Source organism: Oryza sativa, chromosome 10, assembly GCF_034140825.1.
Source record: "Oryza sativa Japonica Group chromosome 10, ASM3414082v1".
Classification (NCBI taxonomy): domain Eukaryota; kingdom Viridiplantae; phylum Streptophyta; class Magnoliopsida; order Poales; family Poaceae; genus Oryza; species Oryza sativa.
In genome coordinates this window covers 23498237-23519660 of record NC_089044.1, presented here as the reverse complement: position 1 = coordinate 23519660, position 21424 = coordinate 23498237, and the positions used below count along the sequence as shown (strand labels likewise).

Sequence of the window (21424 nt, the reverse complement as noted above, 5' to 3'; positions counted from 1 at the left end):
CCTATCTACCGACCGAATGCATGAGCTTGATAATGTTGTCATATATAATTAAATCAGGACAGGCAGGCACATATGATCATTTGGTCGGTATGATATAGATATACCATGGCTTTCCCTCATTCATTGATTAATTAGCCGGAGATATGGTATCATCCTTGATTGCGAGATAGTATACTTATAGTACTATATAAGCGCTGCCAGCCGATCGATCATCATCAATCATGATGCATTCTCCGGCCCTTACCTGACACTACTCGAAAACTGATCTTTACTCAGTCGCCCCAAAACCATAATAGTCCCGGTTTAGTCCTGGTTTAAAACCCCATAGCCATTCTACGATCTTTAGTCCTGGTTGGTAACACCAACCAGACTAAAGATGATCTTTAGTACCGGTTCATCCTCTGTCAATTCTCTTTAGTCCCAATTGGTGTCACAAACCGGGACTAAAGATCACCACTTTAGTTCCGGTTGGTATTACTAAACGGGACTAAAGATATCCTAGATCTTTACTCCCGGTTGGTATTACAAACCGGAACTAAAATCACGCGTAGTATATAATCCATATTCCCTATCCTCCTCCCCACAATCGGCCTCAATCTCCTCAACAACAACCGGCCTCTCCTCTCCTCAGATCCATCTCCTTCTCCTCCCCTTCCGCCTCCCATCCCGGCCCTCTCCTCCCCCTCCTCCCTTCGCATCCGATGCCCAGCGAGGGCCGCCTCCTCCCCCTCCTCCCTTCTCGCACGCGTCAGGCGGGGCCGCGCCCGGCGGGGCCACACGCGGTAGGCGGCCGGCGGGGCCGCACGCAGGCCGCGCACGGGGAGCGGCGGCAGGCGGCGCTTCCGGCATCCATTCTTTTTTTTTCTTTTTTTTTACAATTTGTGATTCACTGAGATGTATAATTTTGTGATTTGTTGTATGGATCTGAGATGTATAATATGTGATGTATTTGGTTTGTGTGTAATTTTTTAAAGATTTGTGATGTATTTGATTTGTGTGTACAAGTAACTTAAGATTTGTGATGTGAATGTTTTGGGATGTTACTTTGATTTGGGGTTTGATTTGGGAATATGCATCCCACTCGATTTGGGAGAAAATATAGGGATTAAACTCTGGCTAAAAAATAATAAAAAAAAAGAAAAGGAGACCTAATGGGACTGCCGCTACCCTCTCTTTAGTTTCGGTTGGTAACAGTTACCAACCGGGACTAAAGATCGATCTTTAATCCCGGTTCACCAACCGGGACTAAAGATACCTCTCTTTAGTCCCGGTTATTTCACCAGGGACTAAAGATAGCCGGGACTAAAGGGGGTTACGAACCGGGAGTACAAAGGGTTTCTCCACCAGTGTGATACATGAGGAAGCATGTATATACCGGCCAATACATTCATCAGTAGGAGTAGAAGTAGAAGTAGAAGATTTCTTGGAGCTTACCCTTGACTTGACTAGGAGTAGGAGTAGGAGTAGGAGTAGGAGTAGGGAGGCAGTCCAAGTCAAAGGTCCTGCATGCTGTAGCAGATAATTGGTTGCTGCTGAGGTCGTCCAACTCTCATCGATATCAGATTTCCAAAATGGAAAGGAAAAAGGACACCGAAGGTCCCTCGACTTGTTATCGGGATAAAAAATGTCCTCGAACCACAAAACCAGATACGCGAGGTCCCTTAACGGTATAAAACCGGTGACCCGAGGTCCTTAGATGGTTTCGACTCCGGTTTTGTACTACGTAGCTTCTGAGTCCGCGTGGGACCTGCGTGGGCTCCACCTGTCAGCCTGTCCAGGTCAGCCACTCTCTCTTTTCCCTCTTCTCTCCCTTTTCTCTCTCTCACTTCTCTAGTCGCGGGCAAAGCCAGGGCAGGTGGGGTCGTGGGGAGGAGGTCGCCAGGGCGCGGCGGCGGGAGCACGAGGCGACGCAGCCGCGGCCGGCGACACGACGGCGGCAGGAGCACGAGGCGAGGCGATGCGGCGGCGGCAGCGGCGGCGTCGGGAGCACGAGGCGACGCGGCCGCGGCCGGCGACACGGCGGCGGCAGGAGCACAAGGCGAGGCGACGCGGCGGCGGCGACGGGAGCACAAGGTGACGCGGCCGCCGACCCTAGCTCTCTCCCTCCCAGCTGAGGCGGCGGGAGCACGAGGCGACGCGGCGGCGGCTGGAGCACGAGGCGACGCGGCCGCCGACCCTAGCTCTCTCCCTCCCAGCTGAGGCGGCTTGTCGGCGGCGGCGGCGGAGGAGGAGGCAGCAATGGGGAAGATGAAGGGGAAGCAGCGACAGGACAAGTTCTACCACCTCGCCAAGAAGTTCTACCGCGTTCGATGTCGTGCTCCACTCCACGACGGGTCACCCAACGTCGGTGGCGCGTGGGCGCAGGAGGCCACCGCGCAATCGTCGCTCGTCCACAACCGCCTGCCGCCGCGTCGCCTCGTGCTCCCGCCGCCGTGTCGGTGCAGCCCGCCTCCGCAACGCTAGGGGGCTTCCACCACCGCGTACTGGCCGCCGCGCGCTCTCCCGCCGACCGCCGCGCGCTCGCCAAGTCTGCCGCTACCGCCGCTCCCATCCGCTAGAGAGAGAGATGAACAGAGAAAGAGAAAAGGGGAAAGAGATAGGGTGAGGTGGACACCTGACATGTAGGGCCCGTAGGTTCTACGCTGACTCAGCCGCCACGTAGACTAAAACCGGGGTCAAAACCATCGAAGAACTTCGAGTGACTGGTTTTGTATAGTTAAGGTTTTGTATAGTTAAGAGACCTCGTATATCTGGTTTTGCACTTCGAGGATGTTTTTTATCCCGATTACAAGTTGAGGGACCTTCGGTGTACTTTTTCCAAATGGAAATGGAAGTGTGCGTGCGGCACAAGTCCAAGGCCGGACACTGCTGAGGGAACTACTGCCCTCGGTTAATCGGCCTGTAAAATCATCGCCCAACTTCAAATTTTCCGGTCATTGCCAAACGGTTTAGGCTGAGTTCTTATCCCAGTTTTCTCAACTCACATCTCTCGTTTTTCATGCGCACGTTTTTTAAACTGCTAAACGGTGTGTTTTTTTTAAAAAATATTCTATATGAATGTTGTTTTAAAAAATCATATTAAACCATTTTTCAAAAAAATAGTTAATACTTAATTAATCTTGCAATAATACATGCGTGCCCGAACACAACCTCTTGTTTGTCTTTCTCGTATATTGCTACTTCCTGAATAGCCTTCCTCAACAAAAAAACATGTATAATACCCTCTCCAAACAACTTTAAAAATCGGCATTGATTCCTTTAGTGGAAAGGGGAGCTCACGGGTGGAGGCGGCCGATGGGGAGGGGGTCGTCTCCCCGAGGGTGATGGAAGCAGAGAAGCTAGGTGGAGCATGTAGAGACCCCATGCGGTGGTAGGAGCTTGGCGACACCGAGGTGGCCAACATCGTCGGGGGCAGATTGAGTTACTGTCATCGTCCGTTCAAGGAGCACGCGCATAGTGGTGCTCATGGTAGCGGTGGCTGTTGTCCTCTCACCTTGAGCCTGGAACTCCACCTCCATGCCACTTCCTTCCACGTGGCTTCCTTCCAGCATCGATGGCGGCATCGGAGGCCCCACAGGGGGAGGTAGGCCATCAAGCTGGGACAGGGTGGGACACCGCCATCTCCATAGGAAAAAGAAAGAGGGTAATAGAGCTACCTGATAGGATGGCATTCGTAGAGACTGGTGGCGGCGGCAGAGGGTCACGTCGGAGCGAGAGATGTGTGTGCTACCCCGTCATTGTTGCACTGCCGCCCTTCTACCTTCGGGTCTCGCTGTTTTATCGCCTATCGTCCTCCGCTATGGGTTGTCATCCCCTAGTTCACGCGAGCTGCTGCAGTCTTCGCTGCCAGTCACAACACCCATCTTCGTCGCCGCCCATCGCGGAACTCCTCCCCGGTCACGTCACTACTCGTTAGTCATGGATCCCCTTTGCGACATTAGCCCTCTCAAAGAGAGAACAATCAATGACATGTGGGTCCCTCCTTTTGACTCAGCAAGTCAATTGTGGTCAACCTGCCACGTCAGCGAAAAAACACTTTCTAAACCTCTGAAATAGTTTATCTACACTGGTTTTTTAATATTAGAGGCGACATTATACCTAGTTTTATGATTGAGGGATGTGACTCAATCAAGAGCGAGAGACATAAACTTATTCCTTACCAAACGGTCTATCAAGCAACTCAGTAGAATAATAGTGGAAGTAATGCGAAGGTTACAGGGAAGTTCCTTATTTAAAAGGCTCTTCTAAAAAAATAAAATTAAGAAACTCCTCTAAATAAAATAAAATAAAATAACTTCTCTAAAAAATAATTAAATAACTAGTGGAAGTAACAGCGAAAGAAGGCCGGCCTAAATCCTCTCTGAATATGCAACCAGAGGCGGCCCAAATAACGAAGTGGGCCAATAGGATGGAAATGGAGAGCTTGGGCCGAGATCAGATGGCGATGGTAGGCGTTGCCGGCGCCAGGAGAGGAGGCAGGATGGGAATGATCCCGGCAAAAAATGCTTCTCCGGTCACCATCCACCGCCACCGCCACCGCCACCGCCACCTCACCACCTGGCCGGCCGCTGCCGCGTTGATCGCCACGCCTACCTCCTTCCTCTCGCTCCCCTCGTCCACACCGCCGCGCCGCATTGGTTTCATCTCCGCTCTCATCTCATGTCCACCCCCAGTCCCATGCCGCTGCCACTGCCACTACCCTGCGCGCCGCCCACATGGCTCCCCCGGCCACCACCCTCTCCGACGCGCTCGACCATGACCGCCGCCGCGACGCCCGACGCTACCGTACCTTCCTGCCGCCGTCGCAGCTCGTGCTCGGTCTCCACCGCTTGGGCTTCGCTTGCATCCCCAGAAGCGGCGCCCCCCTCACCCGCCCCCGCACCGCCCCTAGCTCCGTGCCCCACCAACCGCCGCCGCGCCGGGAGGCGCCCCAGCCGCAGGTAGCCAATGCCGCCGTCGCCGAGAGGAGGCCTTTGAGGGAGAGAGAGGAAGCCGCCGCCGCCGCCGCCGCCGCCGCCAAACGCATCCACGACCACCACACGCCGGCTGAATCCAAAGCTGAAGCTGCTTCTGAGCCACAAGTGTCCGCCGGCGACCACAGCACGCAGAGCTCCGACCACAGCGCCTCCGCCGTCGCCGTCGGGAGAGGAGGGAGCATCTGGGTCCGGGTTTTGCCCAAATCGGTCGCCATGGTGGATTCGCCACAGACTTCTGAAGAATCCACACCCACGGCAGAGGACAAGTACATCTGGGCAGACAAGTATCGCCCCAATTTCCTCAACGATTTCATCTGCAACAAGGACGCTGCCCTTGAGCTCTACAACCAGGTGATGGTCATCACACACACTCCTTACTACCCATTTACAGTCAAATATTTCACTACATTGAGTGATACTACTACCGTCTTGACATTCTGATAAGGGGTTTACCCCCCAGGTTACCGCACAAGAATGCAACCATATCATATTTGAAGGCCCGACCTCCGTCGGAAAGAGGAGCATGGTGTCGGCACTCATATGGGATGCTTTTGCTACTGATAATCTCAAGGTTGATGCTACTCACTTTTGCACAAGGTTTAACCAACCTAATTATCTAAACCTTTAAGCTCACAATTGTTCTTGCTTCATATTGCCGTTTCACAGATAGAGGAACAGACAAAGAGATTCGAGCTGAAGGTACGCGTTGCATGAGAATGACTTGTTATTCTTTTGCACATTGTCGCCATTACAAATCTCTACTACTCCTTCAGAGGAAAGTGTAAAATGAAACACTACTGACCATTCTCGCACTGTAGGGAGAAATTGCAAAACACATTGATATCAGAGTGAAGATTTCAAGTCATCATGTGGAGGTAAATTTGGCTGACATACACGGCTATGAGAAGCATGTCATTACTACTTTGTTGAATGAATCCATCCCATCACCAAACTCCATTTGCAGTCATGCCAACTGCAGAGGTACATGAGGACACTATTTTACCTTGTTAAAATGATGAAACAGTGATCTTTCTTGACACAACTGCATGTTCTTCATTTATTTTCTGGTATTTATATGTGTTACATTGATGTACTAGTGTATCATATACATATATATTTTTATAATAAATGAAGCTTTATTGATCTCAAACCATTACACCAAGGTAATACTTTAAAATTCATATATATGCAGTGATCGTCGTCCACGACGCTGATAAACTCTCATCTGATCTTCAACATTATATTGGATGGTTTCTGGGGAGGTATGTAGGATGCAATAAAATCATGTTCTGCTGTTCTGATGCTTCAAACCTTGAGGCTGTCAGGCATCTCTGCAAGGTTGTGACACTTAAGCCACCTTCATCTGATGAGGTACTTTTTATATGGATATTTTATCTTCGCATTTGCAATGCTGGACAGTTTACTGAAAAATGTCTTTGATCTTAGATAATCAAGGTCCTAGAGTACATTGCAGTGCAAGAGAGCATAGATCTGCCTCGTGATATTGCTAGGAGAATAACAATGAGCTCAGGCAATAATCTCCGACAGGCAATACGTTCTTTTGAAGCTACTTGGAAAGCAAAGTAAGCACATAAGAATATCCCTCCCTTGTTTTTAGATAAAAGAACATCAAACATTGCTTCTCCTCTCCTTTCCTGCTTCTTGAAATATAATATCGGGATGTTACAACGTTTTGACTGTGGTTAAAGTAGATGGTTCGTTACTGGAGAAATGTCTTTATAACATACTATGTTCCTCACGGGCGAAGCGGACCTTTGGCGGTTGGCTAGAGCCGCGATACCGGCCATGGTGACTCCTATGTCGGGTGGAAGGTCGCCACATTCGTTGGGAGATTAGGCTTTTATTTTCTTCCTCCTCCCCACTCCTGTATCTTGTCCCCTTCGTGTTTTTTATTTTTCGGCCCGCTCTGTAAATACTTTTATTCCTTCTTAATACAAAGATGCGCCCCTCGCGTATTCCCAAAAAAAAAAATGTTCCTCCTTCATTTTCTAAAGAAACAATTGCAATTGGTATGTTCTCTTTTGACAAAAAATGCATATAACTGCTCAATCAAGGTGCATGTATCATTCGTATTGAGAATATGTTACTCCGTAGTAGATTGCTGGTACTGTGTTCATTCTGTTGTTAAGAAGCACTATAATTGGGTTTCTCAAGGCGATAAATAACCCCTCACAACTGCAGCTATGCCTTCCTAGAAGGCCATGCCATTTTGACAGGATGGGAAGAGGAAATCTCCAATGTAGCCAAAAAAATCTTGGAGGAACCAAGCCCAAAACAGTAGGATATCCCTTTCATGTGTTTTTTCCCCATAATTCAGTATATTTGAGCGTCTTTAATCTCAAGAAAGAAAACATACAAATGTTGTTACTTCGACTTGTGCAGGCTGTATGTCATTAGGGGTAAGATCAGAAAACTGATTGAACATAATGTGTCACCTTACTTCATTTTCTCTGTAAGCTCCACTTTGCCTAATGTTTCCATGCTCTGAAACAGGGTTCGTTGTTTTCAGTATTTGTCACCAATGTTTGTCTCCTTCCAAATGCAGAATCTGGTTGCTGAACTGAAAAGGGACAGGGATGAGGAGTTCCAAAATAGCATTGATCAACTAGCATCGGAGTTGAACCATGTTAGCATGACTACTGCATCTTCAGTAACAGTTGTTTCAATTCATGATCTAATTGCTGTATACTAACCGTTATTCTTTGTTCTTTTTCTTGCTTCTCGGCGTAATCAGATCAAAGATTGCGCGCGTCAAAAAGAGCAGTGCGAATCCGGCGACACGGGTTTGGAAATCAGAAACATAAATATAGAAGGTTTTGCCAAGGAGGGCCATGACCAACGCGAAACTATCCAATGCTTTATAAAGATTGAAGGTACTAGAAAATAATTCACCTGCCAATTCAGTATAGTTCTGAACTGAAATAGTCTTCTATGTTTTCTTATGAGAATGAACGGATCTTACCAACTACTAACTATAAACACTCTAATTATTTCAGAGTTCACTGTGAGGTTCATGGGCTTCTACAGATCTTTAAAAGCAAAGAACATGAATAGAGGAGGTGTTCTATAAATAATTTACCGTCCCTTGCTGATACGCAAGCAGTTTCTCACACGCTGTTGTTTATTAAATAAGCAGCGTCGTTGTGTCTTTGAATCAAAGCACCTGAGGCGTGCTATGGTGCTTTTATGTACTTGCTTCCATAAATCCTGTAAAGCAGACCCGTATATTGCCCTGTGTGGTATGCGTGTGCGACAATTAGTAGCAAAACTGTTATATGCCTGTATATATATATATATATATATTTATATATATATATATATATATATATATATATATATATATATATATATATATATATATATATATATATATATATATATATATATATATATTGTGTTTCCTCTTTCTGGTTAGCATTTTTCTCATAGACTCATGTATCAAATCATGCACCGAGAGAGATTACTCTAAAATTAGTGGCATCCTTACTTTAGAATGCCCTTGTTGGTACCAACCGGCAACCGCCCATTTCTGTGGCTAAAAATAACATTGCAAAAGCTTCCAACTGATACATTGATACAGTTGATTTATTTTCTTGACAGGTATTGCAGACTTGCAATTGAATTAAACAGCTAGCTGAAGCTGTGGTGACTAGCTCATAATTCTACCTGGAATACTCTACATTATCATTTCCAACAATTTGGAAATACTGACAGTACAATGCACAAGGACGATACAAGTCGTTGAGTATTTACACGGTAATGCAGGCAGCCACAAACAAAACAAAACAAATCAAAATCAATTTTGGCGCGAACAAAATTAAAGGAAATCCTGCATGTCATCCAGCACGGCGGCGGTCGTTCACCGGTCAGCCGGCGCCGCCCCTCCGGTCGCATTCCACGTCGACGGCAACGGCGGCGGGGTCCTCGTGGCGAGGCGCCGGCGCGGGCGCGGCGTCGAGGTCGGAGCGGCAGACGGGGCACGTGGTGTGGGCGCGGAGCCAGGAGTCAATGCAGGGCGTGTGGAAGGCGTGGCGGCAGACGGTGAGCAGGCGGAGGGCGTCGCCGGCGGCGAAGTCGGAGAGGCACACGGCGCACTCCGGCGCGGCGGCGGAGGCCTTGAAGCGCAGCGTGGGGAAGGACGCGAGGATGGCGGGGTCCAAGCCCGGCGGCTTGCGCGGCGCCTGGGCATTAATCGGCGAGGCTGAGGACTGCATGGAGACGGAGGAGGAGTCATGATCCTCCCCGTGGCGAAGGAGGAGGCGGCGGCGGCGGAGGCAGAGGGAGAGGAAGTGGAGGAGGTCGCGGACGAGGAAGATGGAGAGGAAGCAGAGGAGGAGGACGAAGAGGATAAAAACGGGGAGCAGCGTGGGGAAGGATTGCCTCGAACTCGAAGAAGACGAAGCGGGGGTGGTGGTGGGTTCGTGGTTGAGGAGGAGGAGGCGGCGCGTGGGAGCGGCCATTGGTGCATGGGGGCGCGCTGGGGAGATCGACTTAATTTAATTACTCCAGCTAAGAGAAGCGCGCGGCCATGGGTGGGGGTGGATGGATTGGAGCTCGATCGACGTCGTCGGTGTTGGGCGTGGTGTGGACGTACGTACGCACGTGTGGTATGGTGGCCGCCGTGAGGTTTACGGATGATCGGAGGCATGCATGCCGTTGCCAAGGCGAAGAAGGCGACGCCGCGACGGCACGACATGGACAGACCAGCTAATTAAGCTAACCTCGCATCGCACACGCCGGGGATCGCCTACTGACGTGACTCGTAATCCACCAAGCCACTAGTAGCTGTGGCTGTTAGATACGCTTTCAATTTTAATCCCTTTATTTACTTAGGCTGTGTTTGGCTCCTGCAGGGTTGGGAATTTTAATTAATTTAGCAAAATGAAACATACTACCAGTTAGCGCATGATTAATTAATTTACAGTTATTTTTTTAAAAAAATGAATTAATAAAATTTTGTAAAAAAAAACATACCTTTATTAGTTTGAAAAGTGTGCATGTGAAAAACGAGATAGGTGAGTTGGGAAAAAGAACAAAACAACTAAGCCTTCAAGCACTAGTGTATCTTCCTCATCATCACTAGTACTTTCTCCATCTCAAAATATAACTCCTTATATTCCTTATATTTTGGAAGGAAGATAGTAGCATATATTAAATCGCCATATCGGCCGGATATGAATGTTGTGCCGGTGGTGACGAGCGCGGATCTGAGGCGGGATCGGTTAACATAGGGAGTCATCCCTTAAAGATTATTGCGGTGATCTAAGCTAAGACTTGTCAAAACCGGCTAGTGTACCTGACGGAGCGTGAGGCTCCTCACCGGGAGACCGCGCAGGCCCCCCTTTGCCGGTTCGGCCGGGGGCCCTGGGTGAGATTCTAAGCTCTCGGTGTGTGGAAGGTTCGCGAGAATGGAAACACACAAGACACGGGCGATGTATACAGGTTCGGGCCGCTGAGAAGCGTCATACCCTACTCCTGTGTTTTGGTGGATCTATGTATGAAGAAGCTACAAAAGAGCTGGAGAACCAGAGAGCTCTTACTCTCTCCCTCTCTGATCGTTCTGGATCCGAAAAATCCCCCTTCTAAGTGGGCAATGTCCTCCTTTTATACCTCAAGGGGATACCACATGCACCATCTCTCTCTTTTTTGTGGGGACTTATCCTATCTTTTCATCAACAGACGGAGACTTGTATGGTTGTCGTCCGAATGACCTTCTGATGGGACGGCCCATACCTACCTCCACTTCCGCCGGAAGCAGGCGCGACGTGGGAACATGGCTGTCTGCTGACGACATGACCAGTGTCAGACCGGTCACAAATCGGTCATTCTTGTCCACCACGCGTCAGTTTATCAATCTGCATGTTCGCCCCTCTTCATACAATGTCTTGCTTGTAATGGTTAGGATGAAGCCTGGTATATATCTGACCGGGACCAACGTGCCATCTCCAGGAGCTAACACGCCGGCTCCGGCTAGGGACGAGTGCTTGGAGGCTCTCATCCTGACGGGATGGGGCGAGGCGTGCGTTAGACCGCCTGTCGCCACCTAACCCACGATCTGATCGGTCTGTGACTGGTCACTGACCGGATAAACGAGCGCGCTGCACTGCGTTACATGCGGCGTGACGCGCTCGTCCAAACCGCAATAAATGTGGTTAGGTGAGCCCCGCTATGCTCACCTACCACATATACGCGGCGCAAAACCCACAAAGGGTCGGGGCGCCTCGGCCCTCGGGGCCGAGGCGGGAGCGGTCCGACCCCCTCGGGGAGACAAAGAGGAGGGCGAACACATCACCCTCGGGCCCGACGCCCCCCGAGGGTGCCAGGCCACGTGGGCGATTGTGTCTGCCTCAAGCCTCTAGTCATGATACTCCCGGTCCCATGTCACCGACAGTACCCTATTTACGGAGCACGCGTAAGCGAAACGGCATGTTTATAAACGAAAAGTAATTTATGAACAAAACCTTTATATACGTGTTCTTTGCGATCTAAAAGTAAAGGCTGAAAAATAAACTTCGATGATAAAACCTCAAAATCAGCTCTTGAATTAAATTTAAGGTTGAAAATTTAGATTTTAGCTGATAAGTATAAGTTTAGAGTAAATAGCTAATTTAGTCCTTTAAGTTTCATCGAAAGCTCAATTTAATCCTTCAAGTTTCATTTTGTCCATATAGGTCCTCTAAGAATTTGTTTTTGCTTAAAATTATCCTTGGGCCCACTTAATATGCCATATGGCTATTTATAGTCAATAATTCGGTTAGAAAATGTCTCTTTTGCCCTTAATTTGTATACAACTATGCACTAGAAAAGAGAAAACCAAGATATATAAACAACATTTGTACTTCCTATAGTGGAGTTGTGCTCTTGCACTTCTCAAAGCACAGCGACAAGTAAATGTTACCTTGTAGCCATCAAGGGTGTCACGCCCAGAAATTCCCGAATAGAATTCCAAGCAGAATGTGCATTAAAATCCATGTCCAGGACCGGCCAGGGTACACAAACGACAAAGTTGACATACAGATCCACGTCTTACAAACATTATAAAAGTCTTATATAAATGCAGCGGAAATATAAAAGATAACTGGAGCTAAGTCTTGACTTGGATTGCAGCGGGAACACCACTCCACAGGCATCCTTGATGGCACGGACGAAGCCTACTCCTCGGAGAAACCACCATCGGACGCATACTCGAACTCTGAGGATTGGGAGATAGAGCAAGACTGAGTACTTCCCACTGTACTCAGCAAGTCATACCGGAACGGAGGGTATGATGCAATATAACCAAAGGAAGGCTAAAGGGGATCCTTTGCATCAAGCTGGCATTTATAAACAGTAGTTGAAAGCAGTAAAACGGTTATAGTAATTAATCAATATTAACTATCCACTGTCCAATGCTACACCACGTTGCAACAGGCCCAAACATCCATCTGAACTAATCAATTCCATTAGACTAAACTAGGGTGAGACTAATCACGGTGAATCTGGTCGATCGCCCATAACCGCGGGCACAGCTATTCGAATAGTTTTACTCTGATCAGAGGTGTACAATTGTACCCACAAGACACAGCCCCACAACACGTTCCCGTGTGCCGATATGCCACCACGACATACCGGAAAGAGGCCGTGTCAGGACCCTTCGCATAACCACCTCTAACCAAACATACCACACCTCAGGTTTTACCCCCACTCATCGCAAGGCAGTGGGCAGTCCCCTCTCGTGCCTAGGTGAATCCAAAAGTCGCATAGGCCGTCGCAGGGCCCATCCGAACTCCATCACGCTCACCCTTGCCTGGATGCGTCAGCTAGAGGAAAGCTACACTACAAGCCCAGCCGTTGCCCACGCTAGCTTGTGGTAAGTACGGGTTTCCCGCGAACCGGTCCTTAAATGCCATGGGCGCGACCATCCAAACCATGCACCCACAGCCCACCATTTAATATATTTTAATTAATCATCACCAGAGCGGTGGCATTGAACCAACAACAACACTAGAACCTGAAGTCTATGCATTAATGTGATTTCCCCCATTGTATACTAGTTGAGCTAAGTGTAGCGCACGTTCCGTCGTGGCGCCTATCGGGAAAAATTATCTCTTAAAAATCCTATTTGCGAAATCTGTTTCTTTGCTTGTTGTCTAGTGTCAGTGCCTTCTCAGATCTCAAATCCCCGATCTATCGTCGAGTTCAATCCCGAATCCAAATCCTTCCCAAATCAATTCCTCCGCAAAAGTCTATTTTTCCTCCCTCGGGTTCGATGGGCCGAATCTCTCTCGGCCCATCTTCCCCTCCCTCCCCGGCTCTCTCTCTCTCTCTCTCTCTCTCCCTCTCTCCCTCGCTCTGCCCGCGCGCCGCGCGCGCGTGCGCGTAAGCCGCGCCGAGCGCCCTCCCCCCTCGCTCTCCCTCTCCCCGCCTCCATCCCTAGCGAGCTCCCTGCCCCAAAATCGGCCCCCGCGTGCCGTTGCTCGCGTGCGCGCGCCCGCGTGGTCGCCGCCCGTGCCGCGCCTGCGCCGTCTGCGCCGCCCGGCCCCGCTGCCCTGCCGCGCCTGTAGCCGCGCAGCCGCTCGGCCCCGCGAGTCAGCACGCGTGCCCGAGCCGTGCCGCTCAAACCGCCGCGCCGCCCGTTGCTTTCCGCGCGCGCGTGCGGTGGTGGCCGACCGCCTGGTCGCCGCCGCCGTCAGCCTCTGCCGCGCCTGCCCGTGCCTGCCGCCCATGTCGTCGCCCCGCTCCAAACCGCCCCACCGTCATCGCCGTTGTCATCGACTCGGCCCCGCCCCTCCACGCGCTAGCTTCCAAGGAGAGGAGGCAGAGCTCCTCCTCCCTCTGCCGCGTCAGCCCCCCGCTCCCTCCTCCTTTTCCCAAAGCGGCAAGGAGGCAAGCCCCCTTTCCCTCTTCCTTTCTTCTTTTTCCTCCTCTCGCCGGCGTCACCTCCTGTCGTCGTTTTGGCCGCTAGCCGGGCGCTAGCTCGCCGGCTTGACCGTCCAATGTCGGTTCCCCTCTCCTAAACCGACATTGTCGCCCCTATAAACCCAAGCACCTCCCTCCTCCAATCTCCCTCGTTTTCGTCTCTCGCCGCCACGCCATTGTCGCCGCCTCCCGTGCTCTATTCGCCGTCGCCGTTAGTCGTTGCGTGTGTCGGAGGAGCCGGCACGAGCAAGGACGCGGAAGGGGACTCCGGGCGCGCCCTCCCCCTCCTCTTCCTCGGCCCGAGGCCGAAACGATCACGTTTCGCGCCGTCGGCTCTCGTCACTGCGCCCGCCCGCACGGTAGTGCCTCCCTCCGTTCTTCCTCCTCGTTCCACCTCCTCCCCTTAGACTCGGGTAGTAGCACGAGTAGCCTCCCCGTAGCTAGCCGGCGCCGCCCCGACCGTTGCCGCCGCTCGCCGTGTGCTCGCCGCCGTCGCCGCCCGAGCTCGGAAGCGCCTCTCGTCGCCGGCCTCCCTCGATGCGTTTCCTCCTAATCCGGCGCAAGGGACGGATTCCCGTAGCCGCGTAGATGCTCTCGCCGCCGGGAATCGGCCCCTCGTGACCTCGTCGCCGTTTTCCCCTTTTCTCTCCGCCGGTTGCCGCCGCCGCAATCCGCCGCCGTCGAGCTCCCTCCGGCGAATCCGAGCCGTTGGCTCGACTCCCCTCGTCCCGTGCAACCACCCGGTGTGCTCGTTTTCGCCTGTATCGCCGCGGTTCGCTCCGCCGCTCGCCGCTCGCCGCTGTCGTCCGCCGTCCGTTCCGGCCGGCGTCGTCGTCTACCTCCCGCCGGCCTGCGTGGCAGCCACGTAGGCGCCACGTCGGCGCCAGCTCGGCCAAGACCGGGTCGAGCCGACCCCGGTCAGCCGCTCCCCTCGGCCCCGCTCGCGGGCGCGGTCCACCGCGAGCCGTGAGGCTGCGCGTGGGCCCGCCGCATCCGCGTCCTCCGCGAACCGCGCGCGTGCACCGCGTCCCTCCCCCAAACCCTAGCGCGCGCCGCGTGCGCGTTCCGCACGGTGAACCGTGTCACCGACAAGCGGGTCCCACTCAGGACCACGCGAGGTGAGCCCGGTCCACCGGCTCCCTCTCTCCTCCCCGCCCGCGCGCGCGCTCTGGGCCGCCTTGTTGGGCCGACCGACCCATTTAGCTCGGCCGAGCCGCCCCTTTTCTCTCGGGCCGCGCCCTAGCCTCCCGAGGGAAGTCTAATTTTCCCCCTCCTTTTCTTTTCTTTTCTTTTTCAAAAAAAGGATTTAAGTAAATCCTTTTCCTTTAGACCAAAAATCCAATAATCTTAGAAATTCAATATCTTCCCAACCGTAAGTCCATTTGACTCCATTCAACTTCCAAAATTCCTCAAATCTCGAGATCTATTTAATGGCACGCTTAGAGGTCATTAATAGGGCTTTATTTTCGCCGTTTGTTGAGTTGTCCCGTTTTGCGTATAGTTTCGGAGCCCGAAGACCCGCAGTGCGAGGATTTCGAGGATCAAGCTCTAGATCTCGAGCAAGGCAAGCCACCTTTGAATATCTTGAGCCTATATTTCAACTTAATTATGTTGCTTGAAAGATTATTATGCATTGATAGGATCGCACTTAATCTGCTTGTCCCGTCTGCAAGGCAGATTGACGGACCTACCTAATTTGTTGCATTTGATCCTTCCTTTGTTAATTGTTATACCATGTTCCCTTGTAACCACCCAGTTGCGCCTCGGAAATCATGCACTCTGCACGAGTATCGACGGCCGCCTTCAAACTTAAAATCTGAAAAACATCTTGGGTAAAACTTGGGTTTTATAAAAGACTTGGAAAACCCGACACCTGGGTCGGTGCTTGCGAACTAAATGAATTTCCAAAACCGCGGACCGGGGAACGTACCGGGTGTACGGTTTCCCGCTCTTGCACCTAAGGACCGTTTCCTTGGAATTTCATCCGAACATAAGACAAGTACGACCACATGGGTGGAATGGGACACCCCTGGCTGAGTAACTAGCTTATCAGGGGAGCCTTGATGCCGAGAGACATGTGAATTCATCGGGGTGGTGTCGGGGAGGACCCCTGGGCTTCCTGGCACAGTATGGTCTGGGACCTAACCTGTTGTTGGTCTGGGACCCCTCTCGTCGGCATATGGTAAACCTGTGTCGGCTTTGGAAATGCCTTATCATGAAAGCTTGGAGGTCTCCCGACGTGGCTGATCCCCACGGGCTAGGTGATCCGGGTTAGTAATGTCATGTGGGTAAAGTGTACCCCCTCTGCAGAGGTTAACAAACTGTTCGAACAGCCGTGCCCACGGTCATGGGCGGATGTGAGGTGATTCCTAGCGTAGTTTTGTTTGACTACTGCTTGTGAAATTGCTGTTGTGGAAAGGGGATCGATGTTTGGAAAATCTGCAGCTGATGGGATCAGCTAGGCCCGGGTGGCTGTTTGAAAGTTGTTGGCCGGGTGCCAATCTTGATCAATTCTAAAGAATGATATATTTGCACATACTCCGACCGGACGAGACGCACTGTCTCATCCGTGTCGTTTGAGAAGCACTCACTTAGTTGTTTTCAGAAAAGAGTTCAAATAAAATCAATTGCAAAAACAACAGCCTTTCCTTGAAGCCTGCATTAAACACTTATTTCCCATGGCTTGCTGAGTACTCCCGTACTCACCCTTGCTCTATATAAATAACTACCCCCCAGTTGCTGAAGAAGATGAAGCGGATCCCGCTGACGAGGAGTTCTTCCAGGAGCAAGCCGGCTACGTTGAGTTTTAGGGTTTCGGCCTAGTTCCCAAGTCGCGTCTGTGTTGTTTGGTCCAAGTCTTGGCTTCCGCTTCCCTTTTGTAATGCAGTTGTGAGCTCGGGATCTGTCCGCAGCCCAACATGACTGTACTCCTTCTCTATATTAAAGAGACCTCTGTTGCTGTGATATTCTGTCTTCCTGTGATACCAGCACTGTTTCCTGGGACTGGTATCGATTAACAGGTTAATTTGGAGCGTCACGGGCTAGTTCCGGTCGGGACTAGTTCGGGGCGTGACAAGGGATGGTATCAGAGCACAGGCTTGGCCCTAGGGCGAAACCCGACGTTTAGGACGACCCTAAGGATACTAAGTTCAAAACTACTTGCGAAAAGCTAAGGCTTCTTTTGGTTTCCTTATTTTTAATAGTTTGTTTCTAAAATGGTTACTGATCTTTTCTCCCTCTTTCAAAATTGTAGATGGCAGTGAACGCCAGCTTCAGTTCCCACGGTTTTGGTGAGGGTCACCACGTCGCTCAGCTTCGTGACCTCGCCCGCTTCCTTGGCTTCTCGTGTCCCGAGTACACGGGGTACTCCGTGGACCGTGTTCCCCCTCGCTGTGAGCTCTCTGTGTACCTTTACCCTCGTGGAGGTATACACGGAGCCGGCCTTCGCCCACACCACTTTACTGTGGCCAGGCCCACTCTCCAGATCGCGTACCAGGACCTCTCCTGGACTGCGCTTCGTCGCTTGGCCCACGACTACAGCCACCGTCTCGGGGGCTCTGCCTTCCGGCAGCTTCCACGCCTTCCTTCTGGCCATGCAGACGCCAGGTACCCTTGTCCGTACAGCGAGTCTTAGCCAGTGCTGACTCGCATGGTTGAGCTTTCGGAGGCTCAGGCCACTCAGCACTACCTACTCCTTGAGACTTACCGCTCCCTTGCCCGCCGCTACGCCGCTCTGGAGGCCCGTCTGGCCGAGGAGGGTGTCACCTCAGTTGACACTGTCTCTTGGGACTCAGGCCGCCTCTGCCACGCCAGCCACCTGTCCTCCCACAGCTCCCGCGGCTCTGCTCGCACTCCTAGTGGCCCGCGCTCCCCCAGCTCACGTGCGCCGTACTCACCAGTGTACTCCCCCTACCCACACCCAGTTAGCCCCTCCTACACCCCCGGACACACCCCAGTTGCTTCCTCCCGCCGTGGCCCACGCTTTATCCGCACTGCGCGGAAGCGTGTTGTTGGTTCTTCCACCGTGTTCCGATTCGACTACCCAGCTCCCCCACCGCCAGCGGCCCGTGCTGCTATCGGCCCTCGACAGGTTCCGCCGGTCCCTTCGCGTCAGCCGATTGACGTTTCTTCGACTGAGGAGCCGACTACAGGAGGCAGCCAGACGGACGAGGAGTAGAGGAGGCAGTCTTCAGCAGCCGTCCGTGTGTTAGGCCCTTTTGTTTCGCCGCCAACTCTTTTGGAGTCGTGGCGAGGTAGTGCGTGCGTGTGTTTGTTGTGGGTGTTGTTTGGTAGTCTGGTTCTCCTAGGTGGTGTGCGTACAGTCAAGCTCGGCGTAGCTCTGTGACTTGTCCACACCCGTTGTATTAGGTGTTTTTATGATTGAAAAATCCAGCTTATGCCTAGTGTGTGCTATCTGAGTTGCTATTTACTTTGCTCCTTGCCCTCCTAAGTGCTTATCTGATTCTTACCCCGCCCTCTTCTGGGAGTTTAGATGGCTAGCCGCCCCCGCCGTGCTGCTCGTGCGCCAGCCCGCTTCGGTTTTGAAGAAGGTAGAGTTGAGCCAGAAGAAAATCATGAGTCAGCTAATGAGCGGTCTCACCACAGCAACCGTTCGCACCGTACTGCTTCCCGCAACGCAGAAGTTGAGCAACCCCGCCGCAGCAACCGCTCGCATCACACAGCTTCCCGTAATGCAGAGATGGAACAGTCTCACCGCTCTCACCGCACTGCTAGTCACAATTCTGGAGAAGAACGCCTCCCTTCCCCACCTCATGTGGAAAACAACATGCAGCACTTAATGGCAGTTCAGACACAAATCTTGCAAGGATTAGCCGCAGCCATAGCCGGTTTTCAGCATAGTGCGCATGGAAATGGCCACCCTCACATGGGCAACAATAGATCCAAGCTGACAGACTTTCTGAGGTCTCGTCCGCCAGAGTTCTCTCAGACCGTCGAGCCCGTCGAGGCTGACGATTGGCTGAAAGATGTTGATAGAAAACTCAACTTAGTGCAGTGTACTCCTGTTGAGAAGACGCTCTACGCCTCTCACCAGCTAAGAGGACCTGCTGCAGATTGGTGGGAGAATTACTGCAATGCACACCCTGAACCCACTAACATTGCTTGGGCTGAGTTTGCTACGGCTTTCCGTGCAGCTCATGTGCCTGAAAGCGCCATTGATATGAAGAAAGAGGAATTCAACAAACTTAAGCAAGGCAATAATAGTGTCAATGAGTACCTAAGTCTGTTCAACAAGTTGGCTCGGTACGCCCCTGAGGAAGTGGACACAGACAAGTAGAAGATCAGGAAGTTCTTGAAAGGGATCGCAGTTGGAATGAGACTCCAGTTGCTTGCTCATGACTTCCCCACTTTTCAACATATGATCAACAAGGCACTTCTACTTGAGGATGCCAGAAAAGAGGCTACCGAAGAATACAAGAAACGCAAGTCTAACCATCAGGGAAATTCTTCCCGAGGCGCACCTCGCCCTCGCTACGGTCAACCCATGCAATACCACCAGTCGGTCACTCAGGCTAACCGCCAGCCAGGCTACGCCCCTCGTCCTCAGATGAACCGTCAGGCACCTCAGCCACAGCAGCGTGCCCCTAGTGGCAATACTGCGCCAAACAATGTTACCTCTTTCAAGTCATCGCTAGGACCGTCAGCAGTTCAGTGTTTCCGGTGCAACCAGATGGGCCACTATGCCCGACAGTGCCCTCAGAATCCTACCAACACCAACTCAGGGCATGCTAATGGCAGCACTGCCAGAACTCCTACTCCAGCGGCAGCTCAGTCTCGTCCTAGCTCTCAGGCAAGTGGACAAGGTTCTCGTGTTTCCAACAACTTTGGTCGAGGCCGGGTGAACCACATTCAAGCTGAGACCGCTCAGGATGCTCCAGACGTTGTGATGGGTATGTTCTCTGTCAACTCCGTACCCGCAATAGTTCTGTTTGATTCAGGAGCTTCCCATTCTTTCATATCACAAGCTTTTGTGAAAAGAAATGGTTGGAAAACCCAAAATTTACGTGTACCAATGATAGTACATTTCCCTGGGAGGAATATAAGGGCAACTCAAATATGCCCGGAAGTTAACCTTAGAATTGAGGAAGTTGACTTCCTAGCCAAACCGATAGTCCTAGACTCGCAAAGCTTGGACATCATCCTAGGGATGGATTGGTTGGCTAAGCACAAAGGGCAGATAGATTGTGCCGAAAAGTCCATCACCTTGCAAGGACCTGGAGGAAAGCAAGTCCGCTTTACCTCTAACACCCCTACCGCGAGTCGGTCTATCCTAACCTGTTTACAAGTCACCTCCTTGGAGTCGGTGCCCATAGTCTGTGAATATCCCAACGTATTTCCAGAAGAATTAACGAGTATGCCACCAGACCGAGAGATTGAGTTCGCCATAGAACTGGCACCAGGCACCGCACCAATTGCAAAAAGACCCTACCGAATGGCAGCTAATGAGTTAGCAGAAGTTAAAAGACAAATCGAAGAATTGGAGAGTAAAGGTTATGTGCGACCTAGCTCATCCCCTTGGGGAGCCCCAGTGCTCCTGGTTAAGAAAAAGGATGGCTCTGAGAGAATGGTAATCGACTATAGAGCCCTGAATGAAGTAACTATAAAGAACAAGTACCCGTTGCCACGGATTGACGATTTGTTCGATCAACTTAAAGGAGCAAGAGTTTTCTCAAAAATTGACTTGAGATCAGGTTACCACCAATTGAAAATCAGATCAGAAGATATCCCGAAGACCGCTTTCTCAACGCGTTATGGTCTATATGAGTTCACAGTGATGTCCTTCGGACTCACCAATGCTCCAGCATTCTTCATGAACTTAATGAACAAAATCTTCATGGAATACCTGGACCAGTTTGTCGTGGTGTTCATCAATGACATCCTGATATACTCCAAGAATGAGGAAGAACATGCTGAACACCTGAGGCTGATAATGGAAAAGCTCAGGGATCATCAACTATTCGCTAAATTCTCGAAATACGAATTCTGGTTAGACCGAGTAGCATTTCTTGGACACGTGATCTCCCCCAACGGTGTCGAAGTAGATCCCAGCAAGGTTGAGGCTGTACTTGCTTGGAACCCGCCCAAGAATGTGTCAGAGATTCGCAGCTTCCTTGGCTTAGCTGGATATTATCGAAGATTCATTGAAGGATTCTCTAAGCTAGCCAGACCTATGACCGAGCTGTTAAAGAAAGAAAAGAAATTTCAATGGTCTACAGCCTGTGAAGACAGCTTTCAAGAAATGAAGAAAAGGTTGACCACTGCCCCAGTTCTCACCTTGCCAGATATCCGAAAAGATTTCGAGATCTTCTGTGATGCATCAAGACAAGGCTTAGGATGTGTCCTAATGCAAGAACGAAAGGTTGTGGCCTATGCATCCAGGCAGCTCAGGCCTCATGAAGTCAACTATCCCACCCATGATCTCGAGTTGGCAGCCGTGGTTCATGCTCTTAAGATCTGGAGGCACTATTTAATCGGGAACAGATGTGAAGTATACACCGATCACAAAAGTC

General features: G+C 51.2%; 2 protein-coding genes and 1 long non-coding RNA gene across 3 annotated transcripts; 2 read left to right on the top strand and 1 right to left on the bottom strand.

The window, feature by feature from the left end:
• The first annotated feature begins 1824 nt into the window (after positions 1-1824).
• On the top strand, positions 1825-2979 carry LOC136353488 (uncharacterized). The gene is made up of 2 exons (XR_010736852.1): positions 1825-2073; positions 2132-2979. It is a non-coding gene; the product is annotated as an uncharacterized lncRNA (long non-coding RNA).
• Positions 2980-4671: 1692 nt separating this feature from the next.
• Positions 4672-8281, top strand: LOC4349480 (replication factor C subunit 3). The gene is made up of 11 exons (XM_015758259.3): positions 4672-5327; positions 5437-5547; positions 5643-5675; positions 5795-5957; positions 6169-6347; positions 6423-6559; positions 7179-7274; positions 7380-7449; positions 7543-7623; positions 7732-7870; positions 7994-8281. Exons 1-11 carry the CDS (start codon positions 4716-4718, stop codon positions 8065-8067), a joined length of 1695 nt encoding a protein of 564 aa, XP_015613745.1. The 5' UTR covers positions 4672-4715; the 3' UTR covers positions 8068-8281.
• Positions 8282-8523: 242 nt separating this feature from the next.
• LOC4349479 (RING-H2 finger protein ATL29) lies at positions 8524-9652 on the bottom strand. Its single transcript, XM_015758410.3, has one exon. The coding sequence runs from the start codon at positions 9455-9457 to the stop codon at positions 8864-8866; it is 594 nt and encodes a 197-aa protein (XP_015613896.1). The 5' UTR covers positions 9458-9652; the 3' UTR covers positions 8524-8863.
• Positions 9653-21424: the final 11772 nt, after the last annotated feature.

Coding starts and splice junctions, on each gene's coding strand:
- LOC4349480 (XM_015758259.3), top strand. CDS start 4,716: ATGGCTCCCCCGGCCACCACCCTCTCCGACGCGCTCGACCATGACCGC. Junction 7,275..7,379: donor GAGGAACCAAGCCCAAAACA/GTAGGATATCCC, acceptor CGACTTGTGCAG/GCTGTATGTCATTAGGGGTA. Junction 7,450..7,542: donor CACCTTACTTCATTTTCTCT/GTAAGCTCCACT, acceptor TTCCAAATGCAG/AATCTGGTTGCTGAACTGAA.
- LOC4349479 (XM_015758410.3), bottom strand. CDS start 9,457: ATGGCCGCTCCCACGCGCCGCCTCCTCCTCCTCAACCACGAACCCACC.